Below are 15,620 nucleotides of genomic sequence, written 5' to 3' on the forward strand. Positions count from 1 at the left end.
GGCCAGTGGGGCATGCATACTGACAGTGGTGGCCAGTGGGGCATGCATACTGACAGTGGTGGCCTGTGGGGCATGCATACTGACAGTGGTGGCCTGTGGGGCATGCATACTGACAGTGGTGGCCTGTGTGGCATGCATACTGACAGTGGTGGCCTGTGTGGCATGCCTACTGACAGTGGTGGCCAGTGGGGCATGCCTACTGACAGTGGTGGCCAGTGGGGCATGCCTACTGACAGTGGTGGCCAGTGGGGCATGCCTACTGACAGTGGTGGCCAGTGGGGGGCATGCCTACTGTCAGTGGTGGCCAGTGGGGCATGCCTACTGTCAGTGGTGGGCCAGTGGGGCATGCCTACTGTCAGTGGTGGCCAGTGGGGCATGCCTACTGTCAGTGGTGGCCAGTGGGGCATGCCTACTGTCAGTGGTGGCCAGTGGGGCATGCCTACTGTCAGTGGTGGCCAGTGGGGCATGCCTACTGTCAGTGGTGGCCAGTGGGGCATGCCTACTGTCAGTGGTGGCCAGTGGGGCATGCCTACTGTCAGTGGTGGCCAGTGGGGCATGCCTACTGTCAGTGGTGGCCAGTGGGGCATGCCTACTGTCAGTGGTGGCCAGTGGGGCATGCCTACTGACAGTGGTGGGCCTGTGGGGGGCATGCCTACTGACAGTGGTGGCCTGTGGGGCATGCCTACTGACAGTGGTGGCCTGTGGGGCATGCATACTGACAGTGGTGGCCTGTGTGGCATGCATACTGACAGTGGTGGCCTGTGTGGCATGCATACTGACAGTGGTGGCCTGTGTGGCATGCATACTGACAGTGGTGGCCTGTGTGGCATGCATACTGACAGTGGTGGCCAGTGGGGCATGCATACTGACAGTGGTGGCCTGTGTGGCATGCATACTGACAGTGGTGGCCTGTGTGGCATGCATACTGACAGTGGTGGCCTGTGTGGCATGCATACTGACAGTGGTGGCCTGTGTGGCATGCATACTGACAGTGGTGGCCTGTGTGGCATGCATACTGACAGTGGTGGCCTGTGTGGCATGCATACTGACAGTGGTGGCCTGTGTGGCATGCATACTGACAGTGGTGGCCTGTGTGGCATGCATACTGACAGTGGTGGCCAGTGGGGCATGCATACTGACAGTGGTGGCCAGTGGGGCATGCATACTGACAGTGGTGGCCAGTGGGGCATGCATACTGACAGTGGTGGCCAGTGGGGCATGCATACTGACAGTGGTGGCCAGTGGGGCATGCATACTGACAGTGGTGGCCAGTGGGGCATGCATACTGGCCCTGGGGATGCTGAGGGCACAGGCAGGCAGCAGAGCCTGAGGGCTCCTCTGGCTGCTTTCTCTGAGTCCCCTGTGTGTCTGCTTCCTCTATTGCAGGCACAAGGGGGACCTGAGAAGGCACAAGCGCTGCTCCCCTGCTCCCCCTCCTGCAGCCACTTTGCTCTCCCTGCTGCTACTGCTGCACAAGTGCACATTACCTCAGTTTGTGGACCAAACGTTTTTGAACTGGCTGCTGTGGATATAAGCCGGTCATGTGAGGATCCCAGGGTAGAAGGGGCAGGCAAAGGGGGCGCGGCCAGCATCGACAAAGCAGGAGGAGGGGACAAGGAAGACATCCGAGTGTGATCAGCAACCAAAGGAGGCATGACGTGCAGAGTGGGGGCGTGGCAGCTGCTTATCACTGCACTGCGGGAATCATAGCTCGCGGCAGTGAGCGAGGCTGAGGCATAGATCAGGCCACGCCTCCAACTCTCAGCAAGACGGGCGGGCCGGTCACAGACAGTAGGCAGGCCGCATCCGGCCCGCGGGCCGCCCCTTGCCCAGGTCTGATCTACAAAATATTAATGTCCCTTTTATGTTGAGGTGCCCATACTTTTGCACCGGTCAAATTTTGTTTAAATGCGGATCGCACATTTTCTGTTAGTACAATAAACCTCATTTCAATCCAGAAATATTACTCAGTCCATCAGTTATTAGATATATGAAACTGAAATAGCTGCTGCAAAAACCCAAATTGTTATAAAGAAAAGAGGTTAACATTAATAAGGGTGCCCAAACTTATTCATATGACTATAAGATTATCTCAGCACAGGAATATATATTTTTTTTTTAAAACACATGCAATTGTGGAAATTATTATTCCAAGATCTATTGATTTAAAATGAACTTTAACCCCTTTAATTTCTGATGAAGGTATTTCATTGCTATAATATCTATTTGTTTGCTATACAGGTCATTACAGAAGCATAGTCCTGAGGACAGAACGTCATGGACACCCCAGTTACCTCCCAACAAAAGTACATTGATGAATTTAATGCCAAAGAGTACTTACAGACATATTATGGGGCACGGGATGGAATCCTTTGTGGAGAATGGACGGTATTTGTTTTAAAAAACTTACATGAAACTTTCATTAAAGGTGAAAAATTCATCCATTTTTGCTACTAAAAATGTTCAGTTTCCTTAGGTATGTCAATATTATTCATATGACTAGTTTACTGTAGTACATTTTCATTTTCAAGTAAAAATCCTGCTATTTGTTTTTGCTTACATTTTGAAGTGGAGAAGCTAAACTGTAGGTCAGGATGAGCAGCACGGAACAGAGGTGATTATGCAGTGGAATTGGATAGGAAAGACAGCACATGGAGCAGCCAGGATCAGTAGTTAGATGGCATGTCAATAAACTGACAGAGACGAGGACAGGCACTCTGAATAAGCAGACCTGAGCGTGCAGACAACATCTTCAAACAGTAGGGCAATGTGGGTAGTTGGGCATCTGACTCGCCCACCCCAGGGCTATGGGACACCCGGTGCCGGGCCGGACTAGTCCGGTGGTAGTCGGTGGTGGCTGGGCCCGGCTCCGTGGCCCTGGTGGGTGTCAGTTGAATATGTGGCTGATGAGTTAAAGTTAATGTTCGTGACGCCACCTGTGGTATGCGGCTATTAAGCCGCCGCTGCTATGGGAGAACTCCGGGGTGATGTTATGGCAGCTATGATGGTACTGCTCCCCACAGGTGGAGCGATGCCCCGGGATACAGTTGGTGCCCGTGAAAGTCTATGGTGTTGTGTGGCTAACACGGTGCAGGGCCGACAGGCGAGGAAAGAACCAGGCACAAACAACAGTCTCTTTACCTTCTCCTCTTTTACTCTGGGAACAGTCCAGTCCTGGGAGACCGTTACAGGTGGTGATGGGATCCGGTCGGCCTGGAAGTACTTGGGATGATCTTTCTGGCCAGCTGAGTATGAGGCCTACTCCTGTACTTTGCTTTGTGATGATAGGACCCTGCTTCTCTGAATCCAGCAATGGCCCTCTTTGCTGCTGGGACCGATGGCACGTCCCTTCTTTCTGTAGGTGGCTGCGCAGACCCTCTCTGGTGCTTCTCCGCTGGAGTCCACACCGGGCCCTGATGCTGCAGCTGTACCTTGGATGTTTCTGGGCCAGGGGCTTGCAGCTCTCCTGCCCTTCGGACTCGGCTACCAGGGACGGATTTTATACCCTGGCAACCACAGACTCCGATGTCTGAGTCTCTCTGCTGCCTCTCAGCTATTCCTGCTTCTCTGGGCCAAGCTGCTCCAGCTCTAGGCCCCAGATTCACAGGACAGCTCACTCTGCGTCTGTTCACTTCCACTACTCCCTTCAGACTGACTCCACTTCCTCCCTCTGGTCGGGTAGAGGAAGGCTCCCTGGAATTCCAGGTTCAGAGCTCCCCCTGCTGGCCGGAGGGAGAACTGTGTTGGGTGTTAAACCTGCTGGCCAATGGATCTCCCAATTACCTCCAGGCTCAGCATTAACCCTTTGGGAGGGCAATGCTGTTGTGGCGACCAGGTCCTAGGGCGCCACACTCCCCCTTAGTTAAATTCAGTACTCCCGGACTGTGGAAACAAAACATAACATGTCATACATTTCATCCCAATATGGGAGGCACATTCTCTTTAACGTTACAAATTCAAACAGTACTATAAGAGTCCAGTGTGGCTCCCTGCCGGGTGTCCATTACACTGCTCCATGGGGGACCCGCCGCGATAAAACCCCCAACGTAGGTTCTGGGCGTGCGTCAGAGCATTGATGACCCCACTCTATGCACGCCGGACGGGTTTTTCTTCAGGGGTGTCGAGCACACTGGTGCTAACTATGAACAATTTAGGTGTTGGCCACCCATAGTCCAGTGGCCCAATTGTCCATTTTCACAATCAAAGAAAAAGAAAAACATTTTGTACACAACATTACAGACATTTCGCATAACTATTTACATTCCAATAAATACTCTTTCTTTCTCCTTTATACATTTGATTCCCTATACCTTAGAGGGGGTTGTCCCCGAGTGCTGCGTTGGGACCTGCGTAGCTCTGGTGTTTGTCCCTGACTACTTAGTGTGTCTCCTATCTCAGCACTACCGGTAGGCCTAACCCCAATAGGTATGCATGATGATCGCCCATGTGGTCTAAGAGTCGCCAAGGGTATGACAGGTTCACCACTGACAGGGGGTTGATCCTCCTGTTCCGCTGCTGGCGTGTCACCTCGTGTCGGGGCGGACGGTTCTTTGGGTGGATCCGGAACCTGTTCTGTTTCTGGCTCGACCAACTGTGGGAACGTCAGGACCGGTACCACTACGGCACCATTTATGCGGGTCCAAGTCTTGGGGAATTTGCCGAGGATTGTTTGTATCATCTCTTCCCCCTCTTCTCGAACTTCCTCCACTTCCTTTTGAACTTTGCACCGCTCAGGGCACGTCTTCAGGCGGTCTCTGGATACTGCTTGACAAGTCTTGCCTTCATCCTTGCTTATGAGGCACACCTTACTGTTGTCAAAGTTGGAGGGGATAATGGTGTAGGGCTCGTTTTCCCACTGATCATCCAATTTATGCGTCTTCCGCTTCTTCTTGAGGACTTGTTCTCCAGGTGCTAAGGGAGTTGCTGGGGCTGTTTGATTGTAATGCTGTTCTTGCCTCGTTCTTGCTTGAGACAGGCTCCTCTCTACGCACTCCTGGACCTTGCGGTACCGCTGCTGCCGTTCTGTATCCAATCCTCTATTTCTTGAACCGCCTCAGGCGACACAGTCCCCATCTCAAAGTCTACAGGCAACTTGCCTGGTCTGGCTCGCATCAGGTAAGCGGGGCTGCAGTTGGTCGAATTCACTGGGATGTGGTTGTACAGGTCTACCAGATCTGGCAACTTTTCTGGCCATTGGTTCCTTTCCTCCAGCGGCAGGGTCTTCAGCATATCAATAACCACATGGTTCATTTTCTCGCACAGTCCATTGGTTTGGGGGTGGTACGGTGTGGTTCGGATTTTCTTACAACCGTACATGTTACAGAACTCTTGGAACACTTCAGCCTCGAATGCAGGACCCTGATCAGTCAGTACCCTTTCCGGATAGCCGTGAGGTCGACAAAAGGATGCCTGGAACGCTCTAGCTGCTGTCCTGGCTGTCTGGTCCTTCACAGGCACTACTACCAGGAAACGAGAGTAATGGTCCACAATGGTGAGGGCGTACACATAGCCTGACCGGCTTGGTGTTAACTTCACGTGGTCCAGGGCCACCAACTCCAGGGGCTGCTTTGTGACAATTGGCTGTAGGGGAGACTTTTGGCTGGCATCGTCTTTCCGCCTCAGGTTACACGGGCCACAGTCTCGGCACCACTTCTCGATCATCTTTCTCATGTGCACCCAATAGAACCGATCACGGAGTAGGGCTTCCAACTTCTTCCACCCGAAGTGTCCTGCGTTATCATGATACGCTGCTAGGACCATTGGAGCATCTCTCTGCGGAACCACTATCTGCCAGACAAGTTCATTTGTTCGATAGTTGACATATCTCTTGCAGAGCTTGCCTTGGTAGGTGAACAGTCGTCCCCTCTCTTTCCACAACTGCTGGGCTTCTTCTGGAGCATCTGGGCCAAGATGAGTCTCAGCTTGTGCTAGCTTTTCTTTGACCAATCGCACAGCCGGGTCACCGTTCTGTGTCTCTTCCCAATTATGGTGGAGTAATGGGTTAACCGAGACCTCGTGTTGGCTCGAGCGCTTCACTCCCACAGCATGCTCACACTGGGAAACACCCTGATGATGGAAAGCCGGTAACTCTATCTCTTCGAGTTCATCCAGGTCTTCTCCAGATTCGGGTAAGTGAGGCATTCTGGACAGCGCATCAGCATTGTTATTCTTCTTGCCAGCCCGATACTTGATGGTAAAGTCAAAGTTAGACAGCCGGGCCATCCACCGCTGTTCCAACGCACCTAACTTGGCTGTTGCCAGGTGTGTCAACGGATTGTTGTCCGTGAAGATGGTGAACTTGGCCGACGCCAGATAGTGCTTGAAGCGTTCAGTCACTGCCCAAACAATAGCGAGGAACTCCAGCTTGAAGGAACTGTAGTTTTCTGGATTCCTTTCTGTGGGCCGAAGCTTCCTACTGGCGTACGCTATCACCTTCTCTCTGCCTCCCTGCACCTGGGACAACACGGCTCCCAGGCCCACGTTGCTGGCGTCTGTATACAGTACAAACGGCTGGCTGTAGTCAGGGTAGGCCAGAATTTCTTCTCCCGTGAGAGCCCCTTTCAGCTGGACAAAGGATGTTTCTAGTTGGCTGCTCCATTCAAAGGGAGGGCTCTGCTTCTTAGCCTGCTTTGGCTGGCCCACCAGGAGATCTTGAAGGGGCGCTGCTATCTTGGTGAAACCATCAATGAACCTTCGGTAGTAGCCCACCAGCCCAAGGAACTGCCGCACCTCCTTTACCGTGGTGGGTCTTGGCCAGTCCTTGATTACGGTGACTTTCTCCGGATCAGGTGCCACACCTTCTGCGCTGACCACATGACCCAGGTACTGTACCTTTGGCTTCAAGAGGTGACATTTGGACGGCTTGATCTTCAGGCCATATTTTGACAAAGACTCAAACACTTCTGCTAAGTGCTTCAGGTGGTCTTCATAAGTCTTGGAGTAGACTATGACGTCATCCAGGTACAACAGCACGGTTTCGAAGTTGTGGTGGCCCAAGCAGCACTCCATCAACCGTTGGAATGTCCCTGGGGCGTTGCAGAGCCCGAATGGCATACAGTTGAACTCGCAGAGGCCCATTGGCGTCGTGAATGCAGTCTTCTCCTTGTCCGCCTCTGCCACGGGAACCTGCCAATACCCACTGGTGAGATCTAAGGTGGAGAAATAGTTAGCTGACTTTAAGGCTGTTAGTGACTCCTCTATTCTGGGTAGTGGATAAGCATCTTTATGTGTAATGCGGTTAATTTGCCTGTAATCTACACACATTCTCATTGTACCATCTTTTTTCTTTACGAGCACTAGTGGAGCTGCCCAGGGGCTACAACTATCTCTGATAACCCCAGCCTCCTTCATTTCCCGTAACATTTCTTTGGCACGCTGATACTGTGCGGGGGGTACAGGGCGGTATCTCTCTTTAACGGGAGGATGATCACCCGTGGGGATTTGATGTTTAACCCCTTTCACCTGCCCAAAATCTAGGGGGTGTTTGCTGAAGACCCGCTCGTACTCCTGTACCACCCGGTAAACCCCATGCTTTTGGTGTGAGGGGGTGGAGTCGGTGCCCACATGTAAGTTTTGGCACCAGTCTTCCAGCTGCCCCTTGGAGCCATTGTCTTCCGCCTGGTCGGACGGGATCAAGGGTTCCACTGCTTTGATGGTGTTGTTGCTGACAGTGTACAGTTTTGCTACAGTGGCGTACCGGGGCAATTTGGCTTCCTCCTCCCCACAATTCAGGACACGGATGGGCACTCTCCCCTTGCGGACGTCTGCTACCCCTCTGGCTATCAGGACTCCAGGCCTGCTGTCTGAATACACCGGTTCTACCAAGGCATGGTAATCCTGACCCTTGAGGCCTATTGCTGCCCGACACCATATCAACATTTCACTTCTTGGGGGTATTGCAATGGGGAGGGGGTCACTTACCCTCACACTGCCAATTTCTCCTCCGGCCAGCTCTACCTGCTGCCTCCTCATCAGGGCTCTGATCTCCCTCTGTAGGGCACGCTGCTGCCCGGAGCTGGCAGTTTCAGACGCCTGTTGCAACAAAATTATCACTTCGGCAACACAATTTTCTATCACATTTGTACCAATGGTTACCAATGGGTCAGATTCTTTGCGATCAATATCTACAATTATCATCCCCTGACACGGCAATTCTACCCGCCCCACTTTAATGGTTACTTCTTTGTACCCAATTTGAGGTAAGGGCTGACCATTACTGGCCACAATTGTTAAATCATCATCTGGGCCATGGTCAATGTCTGAATCAGCCCAATATCTTTTGTACAGTTTGTAGGGGATGGTTGTTACCTGGGACCCCGTATCCAGGAGGGCATTCAAAGGGATCCCATCCAGCACAATGGGAAGGACCGGTCGTCCTCCCACATACTTGCTGCGGCTGGGTGTTGAGCCGGGCTTCCTTACACCTGGGGGTCGGCTCCTGGCCCCAGGCTCGGCCCATTTAAAGGACAGTATCGTGCAATGTGGCCCGCCTGGCTGCAGCGGCGGCAGATCGGTTGTCCCGTTGAATCATACCGGTCTGTGTCTCTGCCTCGGGTCGGCGGAACCCTCCTCTGTCGCATCCATGGGACGTCATCTGGGCTGGAGGCCAACTCGATTCTTGCAGGCGATGGGGTCACTTGTAGAGACTGCACGGTCTTGGCAAGGGCAGCTACAGTCTTGGTCAGCTCCTGGACCTGCTGTCTGAGCTCTGCAGTGGGATCCTTATCCAGGGACTGCGCCTCAGCCCCTGCAGTGGCTCGTGTTGCAGGCACCACCCCGGGGTACGTGATAGCAAGAGGCCGGAGGGGTACTGGGTCATTCGGTGTAGATTCTCTCAGTACCCGGATGGCCTGGTCCTTAAACTTTGCAAAGTCCAGAGCAGGGTTCTGCAGGACCATGATACGCAGCTGGGTCCTGTGGGCATCTGACAGGAGCCCCTCTATGAACTGCTCAGTTAGGAGTTTGTGTTCCTCACGTACACTCTCTGGGTCCACTTGTTTAACCGCTTTCAGGGCCTCCTGCAGGTTTAAGGCATAGTCCCTTATGCTGTCTGTGGCCCGCTGCTTGCACCCAAAGAATCTCATCTTTATCTCTGCTGCGGTGCGGGTGTCAAAAGTACTCTTTAGCTTGGCCAGTATCTGGGTTACTGTCCCTTTATCTGTATCAGGCCAGGACTTCACTTCACGCTGGGCTGCGCCGGCTAGCTGTCCCATTAATATGCCCACCTTCTGGCTCTCAGTCAGCGGATACACCCGGAACAAGCTGTGCAGGCTTTCTCTGAAGTCGCTCAAGGTATGGGACTCCCCGGAGTACTGCGGCAGCCATTCTGCGCCCGGTATGTACGGCATGGTGATCGGCATTACCGGCGCTACAGCGGGGGATGGGGCGACGGCGACAGGGATCGCTTCGGCTGGTGCTGCGGCGTCTCGGGCTATGGCAGCCACCTGCCCTCCCTCTGCGTCGGACATCTTCCTCCCCCTTAGTGAACCTTACCAGGCTCCGTTCACTTTTCAAATTTCCTTCTGGGTCGCGCGGGGTTAACAGCGCTCTGCTCTGATGGCGCGCTCCCTTCGCGCTCTTTGTCAGGCACGCCCCCCTTCTTCCTGCGCTCAGTGAGGCTAATGGCGGCGGCAGTTTTCAAACAGTGAAACACGCAGTAATACAGTCTTTAAAGCGCAACTCTTCAGGCGCACAGTACCCGGTGTGACCGGGCACGAAATCCTGTTCGTGACGCCAAAAGTTGACTCGCCCACCCCAGGGCTATGGGACACCCGGTGCCGGGCCGGACTAGTCCGGTGGTAGTCGGTGGTGGCTGGGCCCGGCTCCGTGGCCCTGGTGGGTGTCAGTTGAATATGTGGCTGATGAGTTAAAGTTAATGTTCGTGACGCCACCTGTGGTATGCGGCTATTAAGCCGCCGCTGCTATGGGAGAACTCCGGGGTGATGTTATGGCAGCTATGATGGTACTGCTCCCCACAGGTGGAGCGATGCCCCGGGATACAGTTGGTGCCCGTGAAAGTCTATGGTGTTGTGTGGCTAACACGGTGCAGGGCCGACAGGCGAGGAAAGAACCAGGCACAAACAACAGTCTCTTTACCTTCTCCTCTTTTACTCTGGGAACAGTCCAGTCCTGGGAGACCGTTACAGGTGGTGATGGGGATCCGGTCGGCCTGGAAGTACTTGGGATGATCTTTCTGGCCAGCTGAGTATGAGGCCTACTCCTGTACTTTGCTTTGTGATGATAGGACCCTGCTTCTCTGAATCCAGCAATGGCCCTCTTTGCTGCTGGGACCGATGGCACGTCCCTTCTTTCTGTAGGTGGCTGCGCAGACCCTCTCTCTGGTGCTTCTCCGCTGGAGTCCACACCGGGCCCTGATGCTGCAGCTGTACCTTGGATGTTTCTGGGCCAGGGGCTTGCAGCTCTCCTGCCCTTCGGACTCGGCTACCAGGGACGGATTTTATACCCTGGCAACCACAGACTCCGATGTCTGAGTCTCTCTGCTGCCTCTCAGCTATTCCTGCTTCTCTGGGCCAAGCTGCTCCAGCTCTAGGCCCCAGATTCACAGGACAGCTCACTCTGCGTCTGTTCACTTCCACTACTCCCTTCAGACTGACTCCACTTCCTCCCTCTGGTCGGGTAGAGGAAGGCTCCCTGGAATTCCAGGTTCAGAGCTCCCCCTGCTGGCCGGAGGGAGAACTGTGTTGGGTGTTAAACCTGCTGGCCAATGGATCTCCCAATTACCTCCAGGCTCAGCATTAACCCTTTGGGAGGGCAATGCTGTTGTGGCGACCAGGTCCTAGGGCGCCACACATCTTTGTACAGAAGATTGAAATGTGAGGGCTGCACCTTGTAACAGCAGAGTTGATATTGCAGACAAGTACTTTGTAGTAGAATCGATGTGTGGACCGCTCCTTTTGAACAGTAGAGCCCAGATGACACCGCTACTTTGTTGTAGCAAAGCCAAATGTGTGGGCTTCCCTTAGCATCAACAGAGCGGATACAGCATCTGGTACCATGAAGGCGCAAAGTCACGTGTGGGACAGCACCTTGGTGCAACAGTTTAGTCAGCAGTCAAACTCCTTGAGTAGCAATACACAGTTGAAACCAGAAGTTTCCATCCACTCGCTATAAATGCGGTGACCCATGGGCGAGGAGCCAGATGTTAGAGGGGCCAGCTGGGATATGTAGTTGCACTGGTAGCAGAGAGTACTGTCATGGTAGCTGAAGTGGGTCACACGTCTCTTTTCCACAACAATTGTCAATAGCGTGAGGTGGCACTTACGGAGATGGTATAGGACCCCCCCACCAGGGGTGCTCCTCTGGAGGTGGTGTCTGAGTGCAGGTGTTGGATCACCTGTGATGTTTGTGCAATTACAAGCAGCGAGACACACGAGTGAACTTTCAAACATAACACTTTACTGAAGGGAATAATAACCTAGTCTGTCTCTTAATGGCAAATAGGCAGCAGGTCGCTCTATAGGATACACTTAGTATTTTGCCTTTGACACTAGGTGTCTTCTCCTTTATGAAACAAGCAAGTATAGGCCTCTCAGGGTGGCTGGAGCACCGTTCTCCTCAGTTTGGTCCTCTCAGGGTGGCTGGAGCACCGTTCTCCTCAGTTTGGTCCTCTCAGGGTGGCTGGAGCACCGTTCTCCTCAGTTTGGCCCTCTTAGGGTGGCTGGAGCACCGTTCTCCTCAGTTTGGTCCTCTCAGGGTGGCTGGAGCACCGTTCTCCTCAGTTTGGTCCTCTCAGGGTGGCTGGAGCACCGTTCTCCTCAGTTTGGTCCTCTCAGGGTGGCTGGAGCACCGTTCTCCTCAGTTTGGTCCTCTCAGGGTGGCTGGAGCACCGTTCTCCTCAGTTTGGCCCTCTCAGGGTGGCTGGAGCACCGTTCTCCTCAGTTTGGCCCTCTCAGGGTGGCTGGAGCACCGTTCTCCTCAGTTTGGCCCTCTCAGGGTGGCTGGAGCACCGTTCTCCTCAGTTTGGCCCTCTCAGGGTGGCTGGAGCACAGTTCTACTCACTTGCTGTAGGAGGTAATATGCTGCCCAGTCCAGGTGATGGTTTGCTGATGGAGGGACCTTCACGTGTTGGCTCCCTGTGACAACACACTGGTGGTATGGAGCTACTCAGTTTTGGAGCTACTGTTCCCTATTGCAGGGGGCAGGGTAGACAGTTTGTGGCATAGATGTCACGTTACACTTGTTGTGGCTGGAATAGCATAGAAAACCAGTATGAGGAGAGCACATGTTCAGCCTGATCTCTCCTGGCTGTACGAAGCTTCACTCTTCTGCGGAGGCCATTGTATGAACAGTAAGATGTTCCCTCAACATGGACTGAGAGATTCTGGAAGCTTCCTCCCTCTCTCCTGATTAGACTTGTTTGATCCAGTTTACTAGACGTGTCAGCCCTGAGGTGGAGACTCCTCACAGCCATTTCCATGGCAGCTTGTTGTGAGGAGAATGATTAATAATATTATTATTTTTATTCATTTATATAGCGCTATTAATTCCACAGCAATGTATGTAAATACATTGGCACCTAACTTCCATATGCAGACACTGACCAGTAGATGGCAAAGTACATGTAACAATCCCCTGTGTATGCACAGCATAACACAATGCAATTCATACTGCCTGACTCACAGTGCACAAAGTAATCCTGACACACTGGAACAGATCTACTGCCACACGACGACTGTGTAACTCAGCAGCAGTAGAACGAGTACTAGGACACCACATAAAGACACATCTGATGTTTTTTCTCACTATCTGACATGAAATAATGAGCGAAAATGTTTTCAGGCATTTTTAATTACTTTCTGCACAGTGAAGTTACCCTCCATGTCATTAGTATTTGGTACTATTGCCCTTAAACTGTATGACTTTGGTGAAATACTTGTGAATATCCTTCCACAAGCTTCTCACAATGGTGGGTAGGAATTTGGGCCCATTCCTCCTGACTGAAGTGCTGTAACTGAGCCATGATTGTAGGTCGCCTTGCTTGCTCCGGCCTTTTGAGCTGTTCCCATAAATTTTCACTAGGATTGAGATCAGGGTTTTGTGATGGCCACTCCAAAACATTGACTTTGTTATCCTTAAGCCACTTAGTAACCAGTTTGGCAGATTGCTTCAGGTCATTGTCCATTTGGAAGACCCATTTCCTCCCAAGCTTTAGGTTTCTGGCTGATGTCTTGAGATGTTGCTTCAGTTTTGCCACATAATCTTTTCCTCATGATGCCATTTATTTTGTGAAGTGCACCAGTCCCTCCTGCATCAAAACAATCCCACAACATGATGCTGCTGCCCCCATGTTTCACAGTTGGGATGGTGTGCTTGGGCCTCAAAGCTTCTCCCTTTTTCCCCCAAACGTTACAATAGTCATGGCCAAATAGTTCAATTTTAGTTTCATCAGACCACAGGACATGTCTCCAAAAATTAAAGTCTTTGCTCCTGTGTGCATTTGAAACATTAATCTGTTTTTTTATGTTTCTTTTGGCGCAGTGGTCGGGAACCTTTTTGGCTGAGAGGGGTTATGAACGCCACATATTTTAAAATGTAATTCCGTGAGAGCCATAATCGCCAAGGTGGAGCTGCTCAGAAAGTCCCAGGAGGAAGGGTAGGGGATGTTGTAGGCACGGAGGAGGGGGTGTCGCGGCTCAAGATGGTCAGTGTGCGGAGGGTCAGCGATACTGCTGTGGGGTGTCACGGCAGTGGGCGCCATTGATTTACTGGCTGGCGATGGATATCAAGAAAATGGCTGCGGAGTCCTATCTGTGCATGCGCCGCCTCTGCGGCCATTTTCTTGAAGTCTATCTCGTCAACTGTGGGAGATTCAAAGCCGTGAACAGATCAATAGCGCCCGCTGACGCGACACCCCAAAAGCCCATAGCATTGCCGACTCTGTGTCAACACTGCTGTCCCGGTAAGCCATATGTGATATGTAAGACGCACCCCCATCTTTCCCCCCAGTATTGGGGGAATTAATTGCGTCTTACAAACCGTAAAATATGGTATTTTAAAGATTTGTCTGTGAACCAGATGCAGCCATCAAAAGAGCCACATCTGGCTCAAGATGACCCCTGTTTTGGAGTAATGACTTCTGCCTTTCAGCCCATGTTGATATAGTACTCATTACACTGTGGATAATGACACAATCTTACCAACTTCCGCCAGTATCTTCACAAGGTCTTTTGCTTTTGTTCTTGGGTTGATATGCACGTCTGTCCAAAACGCGTTCATATCTAGTACACCGAACCCATCTCTTTCCTAAACGGTATGATAGCTGGAAATTCCCATTTTGTCTGTATGTATAATTTTTTGCACAGATGAACAAGGCACATTCAGGTATCTGGAAATTGCACCCAAGGATGAAACAGACACGTGCAAGTCCATAATTCTCTTCCTGAGATCTTGGCTGATTTCTTCTGATTTTCCCATGTTACACAAAGAAGCCGTGTGTTTCAAGTGTGCATTAAAATACATCCACAGTTGTATCTCTATTTAACTCAGATATTGCCAATAAACCAGAATCTTCCAAAGACATGACATAATCATATGGGCTGTCCCATATTGTTTAAAGGCATAGTACTCTTGGGGTACGTCAACATTTTGATTTTGCAGAAAGTAATAAAAATAACTTAAAACATTCTTTCTCATTTTTCTGGCATTTGGCAAATATAAATAATTTTGGCTCCTAATTGACCGAAAACTGGAAAGGTTTATTCTGATTTCATATTAGATAGTGAGAAAAACCTGCAGATGTGTCTTTTATAGAGAGCGGAGGGAAAAACCTACAGATGTGTCTTTATGGAGAGCGGCTCCCTGGACTAGTGGGCGGGGCTTCGGTTCGCGCACTTTTGCAGTTTTGCGCCCTTTTGTCAGATGATGGCGCAGTTGTCTTTTTTGGCACAAAAATGGCGGTAATTTTAAACAGTCACAGTTCTTCATCCGTTTTGAATGGGTCCAGTGCGATCCTGTTCGTGATGCCAGAAATCGAGGTGTGCCGCCCCTAGTCAGGCGAGCTGCTCGGATCCGGGATTACTGTGGCTCGAGGGTCCCAGGACTCTGGGTTTAGTGGACACTCAATGAAGGGGGTTATTTACAAGGGAGAAGTGTTCGTGACGCCACCTGCGGGTTGCGGTAATGGGTATACTGCCACTGCTGTGTAAGGGGGCCGGGGCTGATGGAATGGAGCAGCTAGATGTAAGTCCCTCCGCAGGTAGGGAAGGCCCCGGTGCCCTCGTAGTGTTGGATGAGGTGGCTAGTTCAGGAACAGTCTGAGACCTCTTGGTGTTGGATGAGGTGCACAATGCAGGAAACAGAAACACACACTGCTGGTTATTGTTGTGACGCCCTGGGCAAGCCAGGGGTCACAGGTCATCACACCACCACACCCTACACCCCAGTTAGGCACACACAGCTACCCAAAAATCCTTGTTGCCTTCCTCCAGGAGCTGGTGTCCACACCAGGGGGTGGGCCAGGCGGTTGCCTCCGCCCACCGAGGAGTTCACAGCTCTGGAGGCAGGAAGAACCAGGCAGTCCAGCTAGGGACATGAAGGGGTAAACAAGTAGTGAAGGAAGTAAAGTGGTAAAGGAGGAAAGTAAGAGTGGTGACAGTAGGAAA

General features: G+C 51.8%; 1 protein-coding gene across 1 annotated transcript in view; it reads left to right on the forward strand.

The window, feature by feature from the left end:
- Positions 1-15,620, forward strand: part of LOC142256110 (nicotinamide N-methyltransferase-like) — a 32,722-nt gene that overhangs the window by 13,259 nt on the left and 3,843 nt on the right. Inside the window, exon 2 of the mRNA XM_075327645.1 lies at positions 2,242-2,428. Within this exon, the coding sequence (XP_075183760.1) occupies positions 2,278-2,428 (151 nt within the window). The 5' untranslated portion in view covers positions 2,242-2,277. The remainder of the gene's footprint in view (positions 1-2,241; positions 2,429-15,620) is intronic.

This window comes from Anomaloglossus baeobatrachus, chromosome 11, assembly GCF_048569485.1.
Source record: "Anomaloglossus baeobatrachus isolate aAnoBae1 chromosome 11, aAnoBae1.hap1, whole genome shotgun sequence".
Taxonomy (NCBI): Eukaryota; Metazoa; Chordata; class Amphibia; order Anura; family Aromobatidae; genus Anomaloglossus; species Anomaloglossus baeobatrachus.